This window comes from Chamaea fasciata, unplaced genomic scaffold, assembly GCF_029207755.1.
Source record: "Chamaea fasciata isolate MVZ Bird 193981 ecotype frontalis unplaced genomic scaffold, bChaFas1.0.hap1 SCAF_8, whole genome shotgun sequence".
In the NCBI taxonomy this organism is placed as follows: Eukaryota; Metazoa; Chordata; class Aves; order Passeriformes; family Sylviidae; genus Chamaea; species Chamaea fasciata.
In genome coordinates, this window is record NW_027094093.1 from 37,196,835 (window position 1) to 37,221,055 (window position 24,221).

Sequence of the window (24,221 nt, forward strand, 5' to 3'; positions counted from 1 at the left end):
CTGGCCTGGGACAATTCTGGGTCACTTTGGGCTCAGCAGAACTCAGGACCTGCCCAGCTGAGTTTCTCTCAGCTCTGGGCTTTTCTTACAGCACAGCTTTCACTGGTTTGTAGGAGTGAACAGCAAACCTTTTGTGGATATTTACAGGGTTATTGCCCCAAAACTTACATGGCTATTTCCCCCCAAATTTACAGGGTTATTCCCCCGATATTTACAGGATTATTCTCTCAATATTTACAGGGTTAATTCCTTCCTTCATATTTACAAGGTTATTCCCCCAGTATTTACGATTATTCCCCCAATATTTACAGGATTATTCTCTCAATATTTACAGGGTTATTCCCCCGATATTTACAAGGTGATTGCCCCAGTATTTACACTTTTTTTTTTTCTTTGATATTCACAGGGTTATTCCCCCGATATTTACAGGATTATTCTCCCAATATTTACAGAGTTCATCCCTTGATATATACAGGATGATTCCCTTGATATTTACAGGGTTATTGCCCCAATATTTACATCGCTATTCCCCCAGTATTTACAGGATAATTCACCCGATATTTACAGATTATCCCTGTGATATTTACAGGGTTATTCTCCCAATATTTACTGGATTATTCCCCCAAAATTTACACGGCTATTTCCCCCAATATTTACAGGGTTAATCCCTTGATATTTACAGGATTATTCCCTTGATATTTACATGGCTATTTCCCCAATACTTGCATGAGTATTCCCCCAATATTTACAGGAATATTCTTCCAATATTTACAGGGTTCATCCCTTCATATTTACAGGACTATTCCCCCAATATTTACAGAGTTAATCCTTTCATATTTGGAGGGGTTTTGCCCGTACATTTACAGGGTTTTTCCTTTGATATTTCCATGGTTATTCCCCCAGTATTTACAGGGTTATTCCCCCAATATTTACGATTATTCCCCCTATGTTTATGGGGTTGTTCCCCCAATATTTCCATGGCTATTCCCCCTTTAATTCCCAGGAGGGGAAGGAAATCCCCAACTCCTGCTGCTGTTCCAGCTGCTTGTCTCCCACACTGGTGGCTGTGACCCCGCTGTGAGCACACAGGGAACGTGTACCACCTTTTATTCGCCAGCCACAGCAAAGATTTGGGTTTGGGGCACCCAAAATGTCTCATCTGTTCAAGTCCACAAAATCTCCTCCTGCCCAGGGCACTGAAGGGCTTCCTCTGTGGGAAATGCTGCGTTTTGGGATGTTAAACTGGGATGATCGAGTGCGTGAAATGTTCTTTATCACATAGAGCTTGTGTTAAACCAGGCTGTTAAACTGGGATGAGGGAGTGTATGACAAGTTCTTTATCTCATGGAGTTTATGTTAAACTGGGATGTTGGAGCGTATGAAATCTCCTTTATCTCATGGAGTTGAAGTTAAACCAGGCTGTTAAACTGGGATGATTGTGTGAAATGTCCTTTATCCCATGGACTTTGTGTTGAACTGGGATGATCAGGTGCATAAAATGTCCATTTTCTCATGGAGCTTATGCTAAACCAGGCTGTTAAACTGGGATGTTGGAGTGTATGAAATGTCCTTTATCCCATGGAGTTCCTGTTAAACCAGGCTGTTAAACTGGGATGATCAGGTGTGTGAAATGTCCTTTATCCCATGGAGTTCCTGTTAAACCAGGCTGTTAAACTGGGATGATCAGGTGTATGAAATGTCCTTTATCCCATGGAGTTCCTGTTAAACCAGGCTGTTAAACTGGGATGATCAGGTGTGTGAAATGTCCTTTATCCCGTGGAGTTCCTGTTAAACCAGGCTGTTAAACTGGGATGATCAGGTGTGTGAAATGTCCTTTATCCCATGGAGTTCCTGTTAAACCAGGCTGTTAAACTGGGATGATCAGGTGTGTGAAATGTCCTTTATCCCGTGGAGTTCCTGTTAAACCAGGCTGTTAAACTGGGATGATCAGGTGTGTGAAATGTCCTTTATCCCATGGAGTTCCTGTTAAACTGGGATGATCAGGTGTATGAAATGTCCTTTATCCCATGGAGTTCCTGTTAAACCAGGCTGTTAAACTGGGATGATCAGGTGTGTGAAATGTCCTTTATCCCATGGAGTTCCTGTTAAACCAGGCTGTTAAACTGGGATGATCAGGTGTATGAAATGTCCTTTATCCCATGGAGTTCCTGTTAAACCAGGCTGTTAAACTGGGATGATCAGGTGCATGAGCTGCCCTTTATCTCATGGGGTTTCTCCTCTGTTTGCAGCAAGGCAAGCCCTACGTCTTTGACAGGGTGTTACCTCCCAACACAACCCAGGAGCAAGTTTATAATGCCTGTGCCAAGCAGATTGTCAAAGGTAGGCGTTGCCTTTGTTTATTATACAAAATTATTATTATTACAAATTATCATTGTACCCTCCTCCAGGTAAAAGGATGTTTTTCTGTGCCCTCAAGCTGTTTAAACACTGGCTAATGAGTGTTTGGGTGTCTGAAGGTGAGTTTAGCATCGGTAATTCCAAGTGTTTCCCTTTTTTTTTGAGGGTTATTCTGTGTGAAAGAAAAGCCAAGCAGAAGAGCTGAAGGAATTGCGGCAGTTTTTCTGTATTTTCTCCTCCTTATTCCGCACAAACACTTGTTTTTTTAGGGGCAAAAAGTGTGTTCTCGGTGCAGCTCAGTGGAATATCTGTAAAATCGAGCGGGAGGATGGAGTGGGGAAGGTTTGGGAGCTGCTGTGCGTGCAGAGATTTTTGCATTTAAAACTGGGATGAGAACACGGGTACGTCGTGGAAAACCCCCCGGTTCTCGGAACAAAACCTGCGTAAACTGTGGGAATTTCAAGTTCTTCACTTGACAATCAGTTTTTTGGGAGTGCCTTTTAATCCCCCAGGCCTGGAATCACTCTCACACTTGGTGCCGGATGATCCATCCTTGGTGATCTTCATCAAATTGTGAATGTTTTGTGAATTGATCAAATTGTGAATGTTTTGTGAGTTGATCAAATTGTGATCTTGATCCAGTTGTGGATATTCTGGGGAGCACCCCCAGGATGCTCAGTCCAGCTCCTGGCCCCGCACAGGACACCCCAAAAACCCCAGCAGGATTTTTTTGGGGATTTCTCTGGGATTGTTGTCCAACCCCCCCCCGGAGCTCAGGCTTGGATTTGGGAGCACCAGCAGCACCCCAAGTTTCACCTTGGGGTGAAAAGGGGCAAAAAAGAATTTCACAACTAATAGCAGTTGTTAGAGTGGTGTGTGTTTTTAATTGATGTCCAGATGAGTGGGGAATGACTTCACTGAAGTAATATTAGAGAGCTTTTTTGGTTTTATTTGCACTTTTTATTTGTTTTTTTGAGGTCTTGCATATGTATGGTACTGTACGATTTGTTTTATATATATATTTGACATGTATATATTGAATATTCTCTATTTTTATATGTTTTATATTATATTTATTATAGTATATATTCCTTATAATAGACATTAATTATAACACATCTATTATAATATTAATATATTAAAAGATAAAATACTTAAGATATACAACAATTAATGTATACAAATTTTATATTAATATATAAAATTATATCAAACAATATCAATACATTATATTATAAATTATTATTAATGTATTATATTATATTATATTATATTATATTATATTATATTATATTATATTATATTATATTATATTATATTATATTATATTATATTATATTATAGCAACACATACAAATATTTTTATATTAAAATATTTAATATACACACACATTTAATGTATTAAAATATTGAATGTATTTTTCGGCTCTGTCTGTTTTTTGCTTTATGCTTTTCTGGCTGTGCTCAGTTTGTCGTGGTGGTTTTTGAGGGTCTTTGGAAGATGAAGGAAACTGAATTTTCTTCAGTGAACTTTTCTTTGTTTTGTGTGCGCTTTGGCGCTTTTGGCACTTTTTTAAGGCAACCCCACCTGGTTGGGAATCCTATTTTTAATGGGATCAGGCGGGTTTTTTGGGACCAGAGGGGAAATTATTTGATGCTGGAGAGCAGAAATGAGTGAGGATTCTTCTCAGAGGGAATTTCAGCGGCTCTGCCCTCAGATGGGTGAGCCTTTAATAAAACCCCACATTTGTGGAGTTCAGGGATCATTAATTCAGGTTCCTGGATGTTTGGGGGGAGCTGTTCCAGCTGCTTGTGGATTTGTGGATGGGTTTTATATCCCCTGTGGAAGTTGGTTTTCCTCTGAAAATGGTGAGAGGAGTGAAATCCTTGGCAGGAGGAACTGGGAAGAACCGAGCTGTCTCCATGGATTGAATGGAAAGGGAAAAAAAAAAAAAAACTTCCCAAAATCCCGTGTGAAAACAGAGCCTCAAATGTGTTTTCCCATGCGTGGTGCTTTGGAATTTCCAGGGATTTTGGAAGGGAAGTTTGGTGAGGGGAAGAAAAGGAGAAAGAAATGGAGAGAAAAGAGAGAAGGAGGTGAAGGATGAGGAAGAGCAGCCCCGGTGAGATGCTCTTGAGCTCTGGGCTTGGATTTCCTCAGGTTTAATCCCCATTTTAAAGCCCCAGAAAATGTAGGCTGTCTGTCCAATGTTTTCATGGTTTTCCCTTTCATATTTACAGGGTTGTTCCCTGATATTTACAGGTCTATTCCCCCACTATTTAGGTTTATTCCCCCAATATTTACAGGGTTATTTCCCCAATATTTGCAGGGTTATCCTCCCAGTATTCATTGGGTCATTCCCCCACTGTTTACAGGTTTATTTCCCCCAGTTTTTAACGCTCTCACCTGGGTGCTGAGTGACTTTTCTGCTGGTAAATATGGGCTTGAAATGCTGAGTTGTAGGGCTGGGGAGGTTAGGGGTGAAAAAAAGAAATACTGGGCTAAAAATGTGGCCGCGGGAATTTGTTTGTGGTGTCCACCCTCAGGAAAAAAAAAAAGGGCAGCAGCTGAGGGGCAGAGGAAGATTTTGGGGAAAAAAAATGGGAATTCCTGAAGAAAGGGCTGGGCCAGGAATTGAGAAGAACACTTGGATTTATTTTTTCTTTTTCTTTTCCTGGAAATTACATAAAAATCCCGCCTGATCTTGGTTCAGTGTCTTTTTTTTAATCTGATTTTTTTTCCCCTCCCTCTGGAGTTTTGTGCAGGGTTGTTTTTTTTTTTTGTCTGGGGCTTCTTCTTTCTGGGCTCAGTGCACAGATGGTTTATAAATGGCTAAAGGTGGAAAACCTTCCGACAAAAATAACCTCCACGCTGAAACCTCTGACTCGTTTTCACTGCAGGCGATGCAGAAGCTATTTTTTTTTATTTTTAATAGGAGAAGGTGGTTTTTTTGCTAATTGGGAAGGTAAATTGTTTGTTTCCTCCAGCAGAATGCAAATATTGCTGCAGGTTCTGAGCAGTTTTCTTACATAACAGTTGATTAATCAGGTTAATTTTCCCCCTTGGCTATGAGCTCAGTGGGTCCCTTGCATTCACCTGGAGAAAATAACCTTTTCCCCCTTAATTTTTCCCCCCATTTCCCCCCATTTTCCCCCTTTTCTGTTTTTAATTCAGGCTATTTTTTTAAAAATTTAACCAAATTCAGCATGCAGATGAAATATTAGTAATGAACTCTTGTGGAACACTACAACTGGATTTCTTTATCCGTTCAAATATCATCCACAATCAATTATTTTAAACTTTGTTTCCTTAAGGCAAGGGTGAGCAGTGTCCGTGTTTCTGTGAGCAGATGAGGATGTTAATTAATTCAAAATGTTAATTCCAGCAGGGCAGTAATTATGGCCTCTGACTTTGTCATTCTCTTTGAGTGGAAGATTCCTTTTCTATTTTTTTTTTTAAATTTATCTTATTTCATCTTCCTTCCTGTCTGGAGAACCTGTATGGGGATGTAAATAAGGAGATTATTTGTGTATTTATGTAAAAAAAATTTAATTAATATAAATGAAACAATATTTTATTTATAATATAAATAATTATATAAATAATTACATATATTATCTACACATAATGTTTATATATTATATAAACATTATATATCTTTATATAATATATAATAAATAATTATCATATCATTTATATTAATAGAATTATTTATAGTATAAATAAATATATTAATAGTATTTTATTTATACTATAATTGTATATATTATATATAATGCAATTTAATTAATTTAATACAACATAATGTATAATATATATATAATATCATATAATTTAATTAATTTTTTTTCCCTGAAAGTCTCTCTTAATTGAGATCCAGATCACAAATCCAATTTACAGCCCTCCCAGCCTGCTGGAAGTGGACATGAACCACTGCAAAGTCAATATTTTGATATCTGAACCCAAAATCAGCTTTATTCATTCTGCCCTGAGAGAAGCTGATTTTCAAATTCCTCTTCATTTGACTTTTTTTTTTTCCTTTTTTTTTTTGCTTTGCAGACAGGCTGGGAAATTAATGAGGCCGTGAACTGTGGTACAGAAGTAGAAAATAGAAAGTGAAGTTCATAATAAGGAATATCTGTGAATTTGTTGGATTTTCTCCAGGGTGCCTCTGGTTTTAAATGCAGCTCGGCTTTCTCTTTCCCATTTTCCACAGATCTGTTGGACGATATCTGTTGTCTGGAGATATTTTTCTCCCCCAGGAAAGGGAGAAGGATGCCAATAATCCTCCAATTCCTCAATTCAGATTTTATTATTAATTTTCTTCTTTTAAAATTAGCTCAATATCTCTTATTTTTCCCCCCTTTTTTTTTTTGCACAAACTCCTTCCTAGCTCACCTTCAACACCGTAAAAATGTAAAAAATGCTGATAACTCAACTTGAGGACGCCATGGAAGAGTTTTTAATTGCTTTTTTCCTCCTTCTTGCAGATGTTCTGGAAGGCTACAACGGCACAATCTTTGCTTATGGCCAGACCTCGTCAGGAAAAACCCACACCATGGAGGTACAGGGGGCAAAATTCAAATTTAATTCAAGCAGTTTGGTGGGATGGAGTGAAACTAAAGCACGGTTTTCCCGTGGTTTGGGGTTCTTTGGATCAGCCAGAAGGGTTTTCCCATGGTTTGAGGTTTTTGGGGTCAGCTAGAAGGGTTTTCCTGTGGTTTGGGGTTGTTTTGGTCAGCTACAAGAGTTTTTTCATGGTTTAGGGTATTTTCGGGTCAGGTAGAAGGATTTTCCCATGGTTTGGGATTTTTCAGGGTCAGCTAGACGGGTTTTCCTGTGCTTTGGGGTTTTTTGGGGTCAGCTGGAAAGGTTTTCCTGTGCTTTGAGGTTTTCTTGGTCAGCTAGAAGGGTTTTCCTGTGGTTTGGGAGTTTTTGGGGTCAGCTAGAAGGATTATCCCGTGGTTTGGGATTTTTCAGGGTCAGCTAGAGGGGTTTTCCTGTGCTTTGAGGTTTTCTTGGTCAGCTAAAAGGGTTATCCCGTGGTTTGGGATTTTTTGGGGTCAGCTAGGAGGGTTTTCCCGTGGTTTGGGATTTTTTGGGGTCAGCTAGGAGGGTTTTCCCGTGGTTTGGGATTTTTTGGGGTCAGCTAGGAGGGTTATCCCATGGTTTGGGATTTTTTGGGGTCAGCTAGGAGGGTTTTCCCGTGGTTTGGGATTTTTTGGGGTCAGCTAGAAGGGTTTTCCTGTGGTTTGGGTTGGTTTTTTGAGGTCAGGTAGAAGATATTTAGATATTCCCGCTGAAATTCCAGGATTTCATCCTTGCACTGTTCCTCCCCAGACTGGATGTGGGCGTTTTGGAGCAGCTCAGCCCAGCAAAGCTGGGCTCTGTGGAAGTTAAAACTGAGCTTTGCTGGGTTCTGCAGGTTAAAGGACACGGGGAGATCTTGGGCCAACCTGCATTCCTGGAGGGCGCCATCAGTGATGTCTAATTAATCCCGTCCTCGTCAGGAGGAGGGAAAAATCACTGGCTCAGCCCTCCCAGATGGCACAACCCTGAGTGATCCACCAGCTCGGGGTGTGATTAAATCCAAATGTCTGCAGGGCTGGAGCTGGTGCCTGCACACACGGATCTCCTAAAGCCAATTTATATTCCGAATTACAAGGGGGAGGGGGTGATAAAGGGAATGAGCGTGGAAGAACGGCTGTTTCCCCCCTTCAATAAAGGGAAAAAGCCGTCCTTTCAAAGTCTATATTCAGCTTTAATCCCTCTCTCAGCCCAACATCCTCTTGTAAAGTTGCTAAAGTGCGTTGTGGAAAAAGGGGAGGGGAAAAAAAAGAAACAACCCCACCCTAGTCTGAAGTTGGAGGAGTAGTAAATCCTCTTGGTAAAGCTGTTACGGGGGATTTGGTGTGAAATGGGAAATGGGAAACGCTTCACGGTGTCGGTGTTGAGCTGCACCAGGACACGGGGCCGAAACACAGCCGGGAAAAGGTTTCTGACAGGCTCAGATCTTCCTTTCCCACCTGAACAACGAGGTAAAACCTGGAAAATCACCTTTTTTTTCCACCAGAAGTGAATGTGATGGGCTCTGACCCCACAGCAGAGCTTGGTCCCCATAAATTGGAGTTACGATGTCACCATGCTGAGTCAAACCAGCCCTGCCTCAGGTGTTGCATTTCACCTGTGGAAATCAATGTTTTTATTGAAATCTGAGGCTTTAATGAGCAGAGAGCTTTCGAGGGGAGTTTCCCACCAGTTTTCCGAACCCTTTCTGTGAGGTTACAGCAGCATCCATGAGGATATTTGTGGTTTCTTTCCATTTTTAATTCCAGCTTTCCAACCCACCTTGGCCTTGTTCTTCCCTTCCTTTCTATGGCCTCTCCCTCTTTCAGTGGGAGATTCCCTGCCCATGGAATGGGATCTTTGAGGTCCCTTCCAACCCAAACCAGTTCATTTCTAGAAATGAACGTGGGGCCCATTTCCATCCCCTCTTTTTTTTTTTTTTGATGGAAATCCCCGGAATTTTTCCATTTCTCCTGATTTAAACAGCGGCGGCTGTGGCTGAGTGTCCCTCACACTTCAGGATTTCTCCTCTGAGCTGGAGGAGCTGTGGAAAGGAAAATGAATTTATCATGGGGGCTTGCTGGGCTGTGGAGAATATTTAATGAAACGCATTGAAATTTTCACTTCCTAAAATTTATTAAGGGATAAGGGCTGGAGCATCCCTGGTTTTGTGGCTGCCTTAGGAATTGTGTGTTCTGTGTAGGCTCAGCTCGGGCTGGATTTGTGCACCCCGAAGGAATCCCGGCAAATCCCTGTTCATCCCAGTTTAGGAAAAGCTCCTTTCCCCTCTCAGGGTTCCAGGGAGATTTTCCAGGATTTCTTCAGGGAGAAGAGGTGGAAGCGAGGCTGCAGCCACCGTGCGATGCAGCGAGGGAGAGCAAAATCTTGCGGGATGTTTGTATATTCAATATTCATTTATTTTCTTCTATATTCATCTTTTTTTTCATTTACTTAATCACCTTTTTTTTTCCCTCCCCCCCATTCTCATAGCCTGAAATCAATCAGGAAGGACTTTTGATTTGTGGAGCAGTTTAATGAGATGCTGGGCGTGGTGTTGGGTTGAACTGCTGCAGGAGGTGATATGATCCACGGAATATAAATAAAATATTCCCAGTTTAGCTCCAGCTGAGTGCCGCTTTAGAGGGAAAGCAGTCAGCAGTGGAACTGATTTTTCCCTTTTTGGTTTTTTTCCCCCCTCAAGATGTTTCTGTAATTCAGGGATGAGTGCTCTGAGCACAGGCTGTGGGGTGGAGGGAGAGGTGAGGTCAGTCCTTTGTGTGGAATTGCCGTCATGCCTGCCTGGTGCTGGGAAATTCGCTGTCCTTCCACCAGCTCGGGGTAAATGAGGCAGGGGCTAAAATTTATGTTTTAGCCTGTATTTTAGGCCAAAAAATTAAAAAATATTATATATTATACGTGTCCTGCTATAATAAGATACAATTTTATATGTTATAATATATAAATATAACATATATCCTATTATTAGATACTTTTTATTCTATATTGTTATCTGCTTCACAACAGTATATTAATATATTATTATATATATAAAAATATATATTTTATGCCGAAATTTTAAATATATATTATTTATATTTTATTATTATTCTATATTGTAGTATATATAATTATACATTGATAAAGATATATTTTAATCTTATCTATTGTTGGTTTTATTACATATTGTTATCGGCTCCATAACAAGATATTCTATAAATATATATATATATTAAAAAGTCTATATTTTAGCCCATATTGTAGGCCAAAATTTTAATATATTATATATTATTTATATTATATAATATTTTATTATATATTATAGTATATATAATTAATATGTATATTTTAAAATAGTATATATTGGTTTTATTATATATTATTATTTGCTCCATAGCAATATATAATATATATAAAAATCTATATTTTAGACTATTTAAAGATGCCAATAAAGGCTGAAAAACTGGGAAAACAGGTCGGCGTGACCCACCAGCCACTGACAAACACACATCATCATAATAAAATAATAATCATCATAATAATAACATAATGATAAAAAACACATTCATGTGTGTGACTTTCCTCTATTTTGATTTTAAAAAATGGTGTTTAATATTTTTGATCAATTACAGGTCAAATCTGACCACCCATGGTGGGCAATTGTGTGCTCACCTGTTACATTTTTCAAAAATATTAAGAAATCCCTGCAAGCGTTTGGAGTGAGAATATTTTTTTGTGCTGGCATGTGCAGTTTTCATCGGACAAAGATTTCTTCCAGAGGCGTGCCGGGGATTCCAGACACCGTGTTCTGACGGAATCTTTGACCTCTGACTCGTCATTTAATATTTGAGCAGTTCTACAAAACATTTGGAAAGAGCAATTCAGTGTAAGCTGGAGTCAGAGAAGGGGTTGATCCCAAATTTCTGTTCCTGATCCCGTTTTGGTGGCGTGGCGTCTCCCAGATGGGCCAACAAGAGCAAGGCAGGGCGAGGAGCCACGCAGGGGAATTCTTGGGATGAGTTAATATCAGTTCCTACAAGAAAAAGAGGAAGTAGTTGAACAAATTAATATGGAAAACAGGAGGGCTTTTGAGTTCCTTGGCAACAGGCCCGGCGGGCTCTGATTTGGAATATTTTCCTGGAATCCTCAAATCCCCGTATCCCAGATCTTCCCCCAGCCCGGTGGGAAGGAGGAACAGGATGTTTTAATGCCTCTTGTCGCCAATTCCCCCAAATCCTGGTTGAACAGGGAGAATCAGGCCGGGAGTTGGATGTGTGTTGTGCTTGTCCCTCAGGAGGGACGTTGGAGAGGAGCTGACAGGACAACAGGATGCTCCACGGGGGTGAGGAATTCCAGGGTGTGCAGTTGGTTCTGCCACCTTTTCTGGCCACTAACATCAAATTAATCCCCCCATAGAGCAATAAACATTCACGGGGACCTGTCCTGGTTTGGAGTGACAAGTGTCTGCCAGGGAAAAGCTGGAGCCTCCATTCACCTTGGAGAATGGAGAATGTAAACCCCCTCCCTCTGAATGATTATGATTTTGAAATTAAGGGGGCTTTCAGGCAGAGACAAGGGAATAGGAACGACAGTTCTTTACCAGGAATATTAACAATAAAAAAATGTAGTAGTAGGAGAAAAGCGAACGAAAAAGAAAACACTGGCAGAATCAGAACAAAACCTGACGCCCTGCTGGTCTGGGGGCTGGTGTCAGTCCAGATAAATCCTCCTGCAGCGCCAGCCGTGGTTCTGTGGGAGCGGAGATGATCCTGGAGAAGGCTCCAGTGGTGCTGGGATGGGTCCGGGCTCCCACTGGGAATCCAGCGCACACAGGCTGTGCTGCTGTTCTGAATGCCAGGTTGGATCCAGGCGGGAATGCTGGGCTCCTCCCCCTGGGTGGAGCCTCTCCCCATGGGATGATGGGATTGTATCAGCCCTGCAGTGAGCCTCGACGGCCCATGAACAGCAGAGATCCCCTGGGGGGAGGATGGGTCCTGGAAGGGATAAAAAATACTGCCACACCTGGTTTAACAGAACACATCCCCCCAGAGTGATGAGGGATGGGTCCTGGAAGGGATGAAGAATGCTGCCCCAGATGGTTTTAACAGAACATATCCCCCCAGAGTGATGAGGGATAGGTCCTGGAAGGGATGAAGAACACAGCCCCACCTGGTTTTAACAGCTGCCCATTGACAGCAGATATCACCCTGGAGTTATGAGGGCTGGGTCCTGGAAGAGATAAAGAACTCTGCCCCACCTGGTTTAACAGAAGATATCCCCCAGAGTGATGAGGGACAGGTCCTGGAAGGGATAAAAACCACTGCTCCAGCTGGTTTAACAGAAGATATCCCCCAGAGTGGTGAGGGATAGGTCCTGGAAGGGATAAAAACCACTGCTCCAGCTGGTTTAACAGAAGATATCCCCCAGAGTGATGAGGGATAGGTCCTGGAAGGGAGAAGAACACAGCCCCACCTGGTTTTAACAGCTGCCCATTGACAGCAGATGTCACCCTGGGGTTACGAGGGATGGGTCCTGGAAGAGATACAGAGACCACCTCCCCAATTGGTTTTACCAGATGGCAACAGAATTCATATTTTGGTTACATCTTGCATTGCGACCCAAGACAGGACCCTCTGGAAGAGGAAAGTTTGGATGAATCCCCTTCCTGTCCTCTCCCTGAGGAAGGCTTTTCCCGGGTTTTGTGTCCGCAGGGGAAGCTGCACGACCCTCAGCTGATGGGAATCATCCCCAGGATTGCACACGACATCTTTGATCACATCTACTCCATGGACGAGAACCTGGAGTTCCACATCAAGGTAAACCTGGAGTGACACGTTATGTAATGGGTGGTGGGGGGGAGGAAATCCATGGGAAAACTGCCTTGGAATGTTCTCTGGGGTTTTTTTTGTTGTTGTTGTTGGGTTTTTTTTGTGTGTGCGTGTGGTTTTTTTTTTCCCCTCCATCCCTTTTTACAACGCAAATTCCAATGTTTGTTACTGATTCTTCCTGGGAATCACCTCATGCAGCTTCTGGAATATTTTTTCTGGAGTGTGTATCTGGCTCAGGTTTACTGGAATCACCCTCTGGGCAGGCAAATTTTGATTTACTACAGCTCCTCCAGAGATTGGACCCTGCTGGTTCTGACCATGAATTTTCCCTAAGGACGTTTGGGAAAATACTGCCATCCCATCTCAAGGATGTGGGGAAGGGTTGGGCAATCCATGGATGTTTCAAAGTGATTTTTGAATTCCTGATGCCCTTCATTTAGAAAAAAAAAAATCACTTAGAAGTGATTTTTGAGTTCCTGGGCTCCTTCTGATGGTGTTTTTCCTTGATCCCAGCCATGTGTTCTCCCAAATGCTTGGGAGTGACCTTTAATTCCCACTGCCCGTCCGGGGTCCTGGGGAGCTCTCGGCTGTGGGGGGCTCAGCTCCATCTGGCAGAGCCGGGGTCAGGCTGCAGCTTCTTTCCAAGCAGACATCAGTAAGACCGCCGTGGATTGCAGGGAAAAGGAGTTTTCTGTGTCATCCCTGCCCCGAAACGAAGCCAGCCCCAAATACTTCAGTAGCTGAGCACAGGTGGATGTGAAGCCACTGTCCCTTCTCCTGCTGCTCGCTGGGAGTGGAGCTCTCTGACCTTTTTGTGCCTGAAAGTCAGAGATAAGTGACTTTTTAGTGCTGTTTGCATTTAAATCCCTTCAAGCACTCCCAGGGGGAATATTTGTGTATTTATTTGAATCATCTTGTACCTCTGAAGCAGCTCCCGGAAGGGCTCGGCCGTGTATTGGGAGTGAGGTACAGACAGAAAAAATAGCACAAAATAAACCATGAGATACTTCCAGAGGCTGTGAAATGTGGAGAGAGCCCTCTGAATTTCCACCCTGATTCCCTCCCCTCCTCTGCAAAGCTTTCCCCACAACATCCCAACAGACGGGGAGCCCCAGCTGCAGGAAATTCCTGGCCTGTCACGTTGTCGGTCCCGGAATTGTTCCAGCGGTTTCCCACCAGAGCTGATGAATCTCTCCCAGAAAAAGCTGCTGGACGAGGAGCTGTCAGGGAGAGAAATGTTCTGTCAGCAGCAACCAGGCTTTAACCAAACTGTCACACTCTTCTAATAACTGAACCAGCACTGAAAATTAATGGCATTATTTCCCCCCCCCTCCCTCTCTAATAAAGGATCCATTTGGAATTTGGTCTCTCCTCTGTAGTCAGTTTTCAATGGAAAATATGAAGTCTGGCCTAACTGGGCTGTTGGAATCAGCTGCTCCAGAGGAGGGTTTTAGATGGGGGAGTAAAGGCAAAAAAAGCAAAATATATCTGTATTTAACAGCAATTTTACATGGAAAGTTCAGCTCATCTGTGTAAAAAGCCCAGATATTGTTTTGTTGTTTTTCAGATGAGAGAAAATGAGACTTTATTAAATATCAGGAATTTATTGATACCTAGAATGCAGCCATGTGGTATTCCAGCTAAATACTCTGGATAAACCCTAATTAGGGAAGAGTTAGGCCCTACTCCTCTCACATATTTCTGTTTCCTGCTGTGAGTCAAATCTCCTTTTATTAAGAAACTCATTCATTCAATCATTCTCCCTCTCCCTATGTTTTTTTTTTTGTTTGTTTTTTTTTTTTCTTGAGGACAATTGTCTCTCTTTGTTACAGCAAAGCTCATTTTCATTTCCTTCTTTGGATTTGATTCAAGGCAGAAGGGTCACATGTGCTTCATTTAAAAGTTTAATTTAATAGATATTGCCGAGGCTCATGGAAATCGAATGGTAAAGGTGCTCTCTGGTTTTTGGGGGGGTGAAAAAATCAATGTACAGTTTTAACAATCCTCAACGCTGACCCTTCTCATGATGCAGCTGCTCAGATATGGCAGCAGCTGGATTGCTTGGATTCAGTTCAATATTTTTTGTCAATTTTGCCCATGTTACCAAAAAAAGAAAAAAAAAGAAGATAAGGTTTGCCTGCAGGGTTTTTTTAAAATTTTTTTGTGTGTGCTTCCCTGATGAATCATTGATAAATGGAGGAAGATCAATGGCTTGTAAATCACTCAAGGTACAAATGTGTTCCCCCTGAAAGATGGAAATCAAACTGTGTGGGAGGTGGGGTTTTATTTTTAGTTTGGTGCCTTGACAGGGATGGAAACACAGAGACAGCAAGACACTAAATCAGCAACGTTTAAATCTGTGATGTTTGTGATTATTTAATTAGGTTTCCTACTTTGAGATATATTTGGACAAAATAAGGGACCTACTTGATGGTAAGTTCTGCTTTTCTTACGTGCCTGAGCTCCTGGGCTTCCTCCAGAGCTTTGAACCAAAGCCTGAGGGGAAACAGACACTTTATTTGGGAGGGGATTCAGTGGAAACTGGAGGATTTTTGCAGTTTCAGTCATCTGATCTGCAGAGCACGAGCTGGGTTCTGAATCAGAGGGTGCTGAGGATCTCACAGCCTGCAAGGCAGGGCTGGGCCTCCTTGGCAATGGGTGTTCCTCCCGGAAAACTGATGGAAAAATGCAGGGAGTGTTTTCAGAATCATCCCTTGCGTCTGTCAGGCAGCCTGGTGGGGAGGATCTGCTTCTTTCACAGCTCGTGTCTCTACCTCTGCGTGCTGTGTGTTAATAGAAGTGAACTTTGGTAATCAGCGTGAGGACAGAACTGCCTGTAAGTGCAGAAATGTCTGTAAGTGTGGCTCTGAGCTGTTCTGAATTCCAGCCTGCTCTCCTGTCTCCTCTGCTTTGCCAAAACCCAGCTTAGTCTGGGTTTATTTAATTCACCCAGGCAATAAACAAAAGCTTTCGTGCCCTGAAGATAAATTCGAATAAACGGCTACAAGACTGGCAGAGCAGGAGACAATTTTTGTGTGTCAGAAATATTGGAGGTTGAATGGGGAACGACTGCAGATCTCATTTACAAATTTCCACCCCCAAAATGCGTCTGTCATGCCTGGAGCTGACATTTATTCATTACCTCTGGAATATTCCTAATGATCTGCACGTCTTCCTGCAGTGTCAAAGACGAACCTCGCTGTACACGAAGATAAAAACAGAGTTCCCTATGTTAAGGTAAAAGAATCGTTCAACCCTCAGCTTTTCGTTCTTTCCCCACTAATGCATTTCTTTACACGTTTCCATTTGCACCCAGCGTGTCTTGCTGAAATAATTCCGCTCCTGTTTGAAGCCTTGAGTGTTCAAGGTTGTGTTGGTTCCTGGGTTTAAACAAGTTTCCTGAAATATTAATGGCCTCGAATCATGTTTGTCTTGTTTCCCTGACTTTGAACGTTGCCATTTTGTTAGGATGCCGTTAAATTTTACGCATTCATATTTCCCCTTTCATGTCAGCTGCGAAAGAGAACAACTTGAGGAATTTTGTTCTTTAATATTTCGCTGCGTGGCTGCTGTCATCTCGCAGTGGTTCAGAGCAGATTGGTTGGGTTAGGAATTTGTTTTACGACTTTCCGGGCCCTCACTCGCATGCAATATGCTTGATACGAACATATGTGAGCCTAAACAATGTATATATAATATTTTTCTGTTTAGTCTCAGCTTGAGGAGCGCAAGAGAAATTGATGAAATAATTTATTCGGCAATATTGCATTGAGAGAGAAGGACTTGGCGCTTTGTCCTGTAGTTGGAGGGAGAAAAATTCCTTTGGGTGTGAAATCAAATTTGGAATAGGTGTTGTATCATTCCATGTTTTCTGTGGGAAAATTTCATGCTGTGGGTCTGGATTTCACTGAGCCTTTAATCCTGCGGAAAAAAAAAAAATTGGCTCCCAAATTTCCCCTGAAATCACCCCAAGGCGGCTCTGGCTCCATTGCCTCGCCAACGACCCTGTGGGATGTTGATGCTTCTCCTAATTATTTCCTTCGTTAGTGCTAACTGAACATCCCTGATCCCCCCTTGCCTGTCCCCAGGGTTGTACAGAAAGATTTGTGTCCAGTCCTGAGGAAGTCCTGGATGTCATCGACGAAGGCAAAGCCAACCGGCACGTGGCCGTGACAAGTGAGTGTCGCCGGGATTCCCTGGAATTCTCTCCACGGGGGCTGCTGGTGCTTCCAGGGGATTTATTGATCCCTCCTGTCCCCCCCAAGGGCTCGGAATTACTTTGTGGATGATTTCATGCAGCTGAAATGACTTTCAGTTCATTGAGTGTGGTTTTGTGCGGAATCTCTGCTGAATTTCGGCGTTGAATTCGGAATTTAAGTCCCGGCATTAAACGGAATTTCTCCATAAAACATCCCAGCAGGGCTTGGTGCTCGGAGTGGAGATATTTGGGAATGATAAAGAGCTGAAATGATGGAGTTACCTTTTCCTCTGGGCTGTAATTCCCTGGTCAAACAGCAGCCACAGAGGGCAGGGCAGTTTTCAACCTCTGCCTGTTCATCCCCGCAAAGCACTGCCTTGGGCTGGGTTCCCAAATCTTCAGGAATTAAACCCCAGAATAATCCAAACTTGTTGCTGTCGTGCTGCATGAATGGGGATAAAAGGACCTCCCCCAAGATTTATACTGGAAGATGTCCCTGATCCAAGCAGTGGATTTGGCAAAACCTCAGTTCATAAAATAAAATACATAAAATACATAAAATACAGAAAATACATAAAATACATAAAATATAGAATATAAAATATATATAACATGTAATAGATATAAAATGTATAAAATATATAATATTATATAGAAAAATAGAATATGTATGTATATAATATAAAATACTTGGTTGTGGGATGGTATCTTGGCCGTATTTGGGGGGTTTTTTTGTGTGTTTTATTTTTAATTTTAATTGAATTTGGTTTCTTTTGATGCTCGGGGTAACTCCTTCCTGTTCTCTGTCTCTGCCTTCTTGCTTTGGTAAATATTACATGACTTTTTTGGCATCATACTGGTACAAATTTATTCCGAGTAACGTTTCCTCCTGCTGTTTTCAGTAACAAAAAAACCCCAAATGCACCTTTTGCCTGTTGCTTTTGGTGCTCACAGAGAAGTTTTGATAAACGTGTTTTCCTGGGTTGAAATGGCAAGGAGAAAATTGGGGGGAAAAAAAACAACCCTGAGTTTGGAGATAAAGGGAATCCAGATAAATATGAATATCGATGGGAAAAGGGTGGGATTATGGTAACAGAGGAAATGGAGAAAACAGATGAGAAAGTGGTTTCTTGATCCTTAGTATTTTTCTTTTTGCTGCTTTAGGAAATTCCAGCATAACGTGGTTACAATCCAAATAAGTGGAGGCTGCAACTCGTGCCTGTGACCTGGGCAAAGGGGGATTTTTTTACCTGCACAAGCAATAAAAACGTGAAATTTGGATTTAAATAGCGTGGTTTGGATGGAAAACTTTTGCTAAATGTGAGATCCCCTCCCAGAGTTGCACCGAGCTTCTCTGGGACTCGGGAATCTGGGAATTTGGGATTTTGGAATTTGGTGGCAGCAGCTCCGATGGGATTTGGGAATTCCTTGCCAGGTTGGAAAGGCACTTTAACAGAAGCTGTGCCCTGTGATTCCAGACATGAATGAGCACAGCTCGAGGAGCCACAGCATCTTCCTCATCAACATCAAGCAGGAGAACGTGGAAACGGAGAAGAAACTCAGTGGGAAGCTTTACCTGGTGGACTTGGCTGGCAGTGAGAAGGTAAATTCTCCTTTTTTCCCTCCCACTGGGATCCCACACTGAAGATCTCAGCGTGTCTCACCTTAAATGATCGTTAATAAGGATGTTTAATTTATTTTTTTTTTTAATGTGGGATGGAGAAAAGGAGCAGATCAGAATTACTGGCATGAAAGGCAACCCCCCCAAAATCAGCATTTATAAATGCAGATTTATATTTTATTATTTAGATTTACTATTTAGATTTTGTTTTATGCAGGAGCGAGTCGAACCAGTGTATTTTTTATAGGCCTTCACATTCACACTCGTGTAACTGAAAAAAAAGAAACGTAATTTCGATATAATTTATCAAATTAGGCATATTTTAGCTTGCTTACATTGTCACATCCTGTTTCTAGGGGTTTTTTGGTTATTATTTTCCAGTTAATGCAGTTTTCCAGTCCCTGAATCTTGACTGTGGTGACAGTTTCTGCTTTCCAATGTCGAAAAATAACCAAAAAGTGACTTTTATCTGTTTACCAAAAGAGCAATGGTTTAGAACAGTGCTGCAATGCAAAAAATGTTTCCCAATTCTCCTCCTGATGTCTTCTGGAGTGTTCAAAATCAGCTTTATTGGCATTTTGGGTCGCTCATTGATAACCCACGGGTACAATGCAGAAGTGATTTGTCAGAGTAATTAATTATGTTAATGCCTGTGATCGCATAGAGGTGTTAAATTAAAAGCTCTTTATGATGTTTACAAAGTGAGGGCCTGCTCAGGCGCTCCTCTCCTCTCAAAAATCAACTTTTGGGGGTTTGTTGTGTCTGGACGTGGCACAGAAAACCTGAAATATGAATTTCTTGGGTTTCTTCTCAAAAGGCACAACTGCTTTTCCTTCATGCCCTGGGGCATTTTCAGGTGAAAGTACAGATAGTTTTAATCTAGAGACAAATATATGGGTTTATCGTGAACTTGGATACTTTAGAAAATCCAAGTTTTGTTTCCTTCGCGTAGTAGCAGGAAGGAAAAACACCAGCAAGTCAGGAGTGTGTAAAACAGAATTTCGCAGTTGTGGAACACAAGACATTTGTCTCGGTGTGCAAATGAGTTATTTTCCACCACGTGTCGTTTTCGGCCTGCAAAAGGAGGAAAGTGGCCACAAAGGAAATGTGTGATTTTTGATATTTTTGGTCCAAAACACAAAGGCAAGGTGCTCATTTTGGGGCCACGGAGAGTCTCCCTGTGGTGCTCCCCGACAGCTTGGCCTTGGAAGTGGTTCCCAAATGTCCTCAGGTGAGCACAGACTTCTCCCCGAATAAAACTGGGGACGACTTGCTGCTGGAGTGGGAGAAAAGTGGAATTGTTACAAGCTTGAACTATCAAATGAAGTTACAAAAGCCAAGATAAAAATTTGCTGTAAAAAGTTGACGTGAAATTCTCCTCGCCCGCAGTGAGCTAAGCTGGGCTTTGCTCCTCCAGGAGCATCTTTAGGCTCAGCTCTGCAGGGCTGGAGCTCTGTGTGCTGCCAGCAGAGCCTGACTCTCGCCGGCTCTCTTTGGCAGGTCAGCAAAACTGGAGCAGAGGGGGCTGTTCTGGATGAAGCTAAAAATATCAATAAGTCTTTGTCTGCTCTGGGCAATGTGATCTCGGCCTTGGCAGAGGGAACTGTAAGTAATCCTGGCTGTGGGGGTGAGGAGGGCTTGTTATTTATCTGTTTCCTTGCCATCCACTGGGGAAAATAAAAGGATAAAAGGAGCTAACGTTTCAGCTCTGAAGGGAGGAAATATTGGCTGGGCAGGCACAAAGCAGTGGCACTTTGGCTGTTGTTGGGATAAGGAATTAACTCTCAGTGATGGAGCAGTTAGCAAATCTTGGCACAGCCTGAACAAACCGTGTCACCGTGGACTCACCTTTTCTCTCATTGCACTGGCTAAAAGAATTGTCCTTGTGTTCGGATTAGAAAACCCACGTTCCCTACCGTGACAGCAAAATGACGCGGATCCTCCAGGATTCCCTGGGTGGGAACTGCAGGACCACCATCGTCATCTGCTGCTCTCCCTCGGTGTTCAACGAGGCCGAGACCAAATCCACCCTGATGTTTGGCCAGAGGTGAGTGTCACCAGAACCGCGCTCACCCGTCGGGAGGTGTGATGAGGAAAAAAAAGGGAACTTTATTTTTGGGTTCAGGGTTTACATGGGATTTGGGGGATGAGGTTGACACCTCTCCGAGCCCACTGGTCAAACCGGAAGTTCATCAGTTTGTCTCTCTCCCCCTGGAAAGGAATGGATATTTCAAAAGATCAGTCTTTGTTTATGTTACAAGCATGAGAGAGCTCCAGTCCAAGACTATAAACTATCAGAAGGCTGAAAAATCAGGGCAGCAGGTGAGTCCCACTGGGATCATCCCCGGGGCTCCTCCAGCCCTTTGGGATCCAGAGCCTGTGCTGTGGCTGTAGGACACGAGAGAAAGACTCCAAATGTTTCAGAAGGCAAAGAGCATAGAAAAAAGGCTTTTGCTGTCTAATTCTTGCTGCCTTTTATCAGGTGTTCTGATACAAGCTTAACCTGATTTGTGAATAAAAACAACACCTCTCTGATCCCATTGGTTGAACAGCAAAACACCACCTGGAGAACGATTGTTTTGAGAAAGGAGAGTTGTTTGCCAAGATTGTTTTGAGAAGAAGCTTTTCTCGAGAAATTTTTTTCCTCGGAAAAAAGTTAGCAGCTGCCAGCAGGCTAAAATCTCTCAGGCTCAGGAATATCAGGCCCACGCTGTGGTTCCTGGAGTTGCTCAAAACCTGGAGAGTTTCAGGGAGCTGTGTCTTTATTCCCTAACTAAAATCGATGTTAATATTGGCCCAGCAGCTGCTCTGCCTGGGAGCAGAGTGGGGTTGAAAAGTGGGGAAGGATTGGGCAATCCGTGGAAAGATGTTTAGTAGGAATTTTTGAATTCCTTCCTGGTCGATTTTCCTGCAAGGAGTACAAAGTGCTCTCCTAATTCCTCGAAATTTTACGGGAAAGATAAAGGCGGTGGGCAGTTTTCTGTGGAAAAAAATTCAGTTTTGGTTTATCTAAGAGCACTGTTGATGCTTTCAAGAGGCGTCTTCTCCTTGAATTCCACCTCAGGGACCATTGTTACGGTTGGAAAAAAAAATCTTTAAAAATCAGGAGAATTAAGGAGTGTGGACTCAGTAATGTTGACAGCTTGGAGAGCCTGCCCTGGTAGCTCATGGAGGATTGGACAATTTAGGAGCAAAAAGAATGGAAGGATCCAGAAAGAACATTTATTTCCCTTCCATGTGTGTTTATTGACAAGAACGATGTGAAATGCATTGGGAAAGTTTGGAGAAATAGGTCAGGCTCATTATGTAATTACTGCTTTTGTGGTAATTGGGGAGAACTGAGATCCTTTGGAAAATTACTCATTTGGTTTGATTTGTGTAGTAGCAGAAAGGAAAAATACTGGCAAGTTAGGAGTGTTTGAAAGGGCTGAACAGTTTGAGGATAATACCTTTGTTTAAAATCGAGTTGTTTTCCACCACAGGGAGTTTCTGGACTGCAAAAGGAGGCAGAGGCCATGAACAAAATCAGGTTAAAGAGTTGCTTTGTAGGGTTTTCTTTCCCCATTGTGAGCTGAACGTGATTTTCAGCTATTGGAGACCCAAACTTCTGCTGATCATGTCGTGTATTGAGCATAAAAAAGCGTCCCGAGGTGCAGGAATTAAATAAAGAGCATGAACAGCTCTGAACTCCAGCTCCAAGTTCAATTTCAGTTTACATTCCTCCTGGTTCCATTCCTCTTTCCAGTAACCGGCGAAATTTGCCTTTCTCTTTGGGGCAAAGCAGTTTTCTGACTGACTCTGCACATTCAACAGCTTCCTGCGAGGAGGAACCTTTTGAGGGTGATCCTCAGTGAGGACCAGTGAGGGAAACAGGGAAACATTTGTGAGGAGTTCCTCATGGGCAGCATCGAATGGTCGGGAAGGGAATAACTTCTATTTCCCTGGGTGTCGGAGCCCTGGGCGCGGAGAATTCCAGGTTTTCCGTGCTGACAGGCACTGACCCCCCGGCAAACACCGCATTGACCTGAGGCCGTGGAAAAGGCTCCAAAATTGAGTGACAGCGCTGGGAGTGCGGGTGTGGGGTTTGGATAGAAGGGTGTGATGGCACAGGGTGCAAAACTCAGAGTCTGAGGGTTTAGAATATAGTAATATATATATAAAGCAAGGTGGAGGTTTTAGGTGAGGCTGAGTCCTTCTTTTTCACCTTCTCCTTCCTGGGTCTGGGTGGGATTTTGTAATTGGAGAGAAAAATCCACATGGCGGCCACGGGTGGTCGGTTATTGGGTTAAAAATAAAAATCATTTAGGTGTCATTTCATAATTGGACAGTTTATCCTTAAAAGGCCTTGTAAAGAGTTCGAGCCATTTTCTACTTTGTTAGCCAGAACTCACAGCTTGTGAGACTGTAACATGGATAAGAATTAATAAACATCTGAGTCCAAACACAAAAATCCATCTCTCGAGGGTTGAATCCCGGCTCTAACAACAGAAAAGAAGATAAAAAAGATAAAAACCCCACACCTGAGTGCCCTGTGCAGAGCAGCCCACGGATTATCCGTGCTCAACGTTCTCTGGCAGGATTTTGGGTGGGAATGCTGCCGTCTCACCGGGATTCCTTTCCAGGCTCTGGGGTTGTTGTGTCTCATTTTTCTGATGTGACACAGCTGAGCACCTCGGCAGCACTGAAGGGAAGATCTGTGACTCACGGCTCGTCGCCGATTCCTCCGTTTCTCCCGGGAGAAGGAAGAATTATGTCGCCATTAAAATAAATGTCAGGAATCAAATCCATCTTCAGAGGAGCTCTTGTACCAATCAAACTGCACAAGTGCTCCTCTGACAGTAGTGAATCAGCTTTTTCTTGTTCTGCTCCATCTTTTCTGGTGTTTTTATCTCATTTTTTTATTTTAGCTGTCAGTGAGGGCTTCGTCCATCATCAGGAGAAACCTCCTGGTGTGGTGGAGTTTTTTTTTTTCCCCCTGGTACGGTTAAATGGAAGTGGAAACTTGAGCTGTGCTTTTAGCAGAGACAAAGTGTAAACCCTGACCAGTAGGAATTATTTTAAAAGCACAGCATTATTTTAAAAAAATATTTTTAAGGTAATGAAAAGTCCTGCTTGCCACGGAGTGCAAATCACTGGAGCTTGATAAACTGCTGGGGGGGTTTGTCTGTTGTTCTTTTCCTGATCCTCTGCTTTATTCAACAACACTGGAGGCATTTGGAGGGACTCGGTGTCTGAGCAGTGAAGGGCAAAGATCTGAGGCTTTCTTAATTCACAGTGATGGGTTTGGTTTCCCTTTTCAGCGTGGATTTGCTGGAGTAGGTGCTGGGCATTGTTTTCTGCTGCCTTTGCATTTCCTGGCACAGTTGTTTGGGTTGGGTTAGAGCTGAGCACTTCCACAGGGAAAAAGTGGTGCTGGGCGTTGGGGGGGTTGAAATTTGGGATATTTTTGCCCAGGGAGGCAGGAACTCCTGAGCCTGGCTCCAGAGGCTCTGGCAGGAGCTTCTCCGTTTCCATTTCCTTTTCCATTTCCTTCCCAGTTTCCTTTCCCCCTTTCCCCTTCCCCCTTCCTTTCCCCTTTTCCCCTTTCCCGCCCCCCTTTTTTCCCCCCTTTTTTCCCCTTTTTCCCTTTCCTTCCATTTCCTTCCTCACCTT

The 24,221-nt window shown here is 42.7% G+C and overlaps 1 protein-coding gene across 2 annotated transcripts in view; it reads left to right on the forward strand.

Annotated features, from left to right (window-relative positions):
• Positions 1-24,221, forward strand: part of KIF5C (kinesin family member 5C) — a 73,903-nt gene that overhangs the window by 21,739 nt on the left and 27,943 nt on the right. For both annotated transcript variants that reach the window (XM_066190435.1, XM_066190436.1), the window contains exons 2-10: positions 2,250-2,340; positions 6,850-6,923; positions 12,634-12,738; positions 15,135-15,183; positions 15,932-15,987; positions 16,839-16,926; positions 18,427-18,551; positions 20,070-20,174; positions 20,468-20,616. In XM_066190435.1, coding sequence (XP_066046532.1) covers positions 2,250-2,340; positions 6,850-6,923; positions 12,634-12,738; positions 15,135-15,183; positions 15,932-15,987; positions 16,839-16,926; positions 18,427-18,551; positions 20,070-20,174; positions 20,468-20,616 — 842 coding nt within the window. The remainder of the gene's footprint in view (positions 1-2,249; positions 2,341-6,849; positions 6,924-12,633; positions 12,739-15,134; positions 15,184-15,931; positions 15,988-16,838; positions 16,927-18,426; positions 18,552-20,069; positions 20,175-20,467; positions 20,617-24,221) is intronic.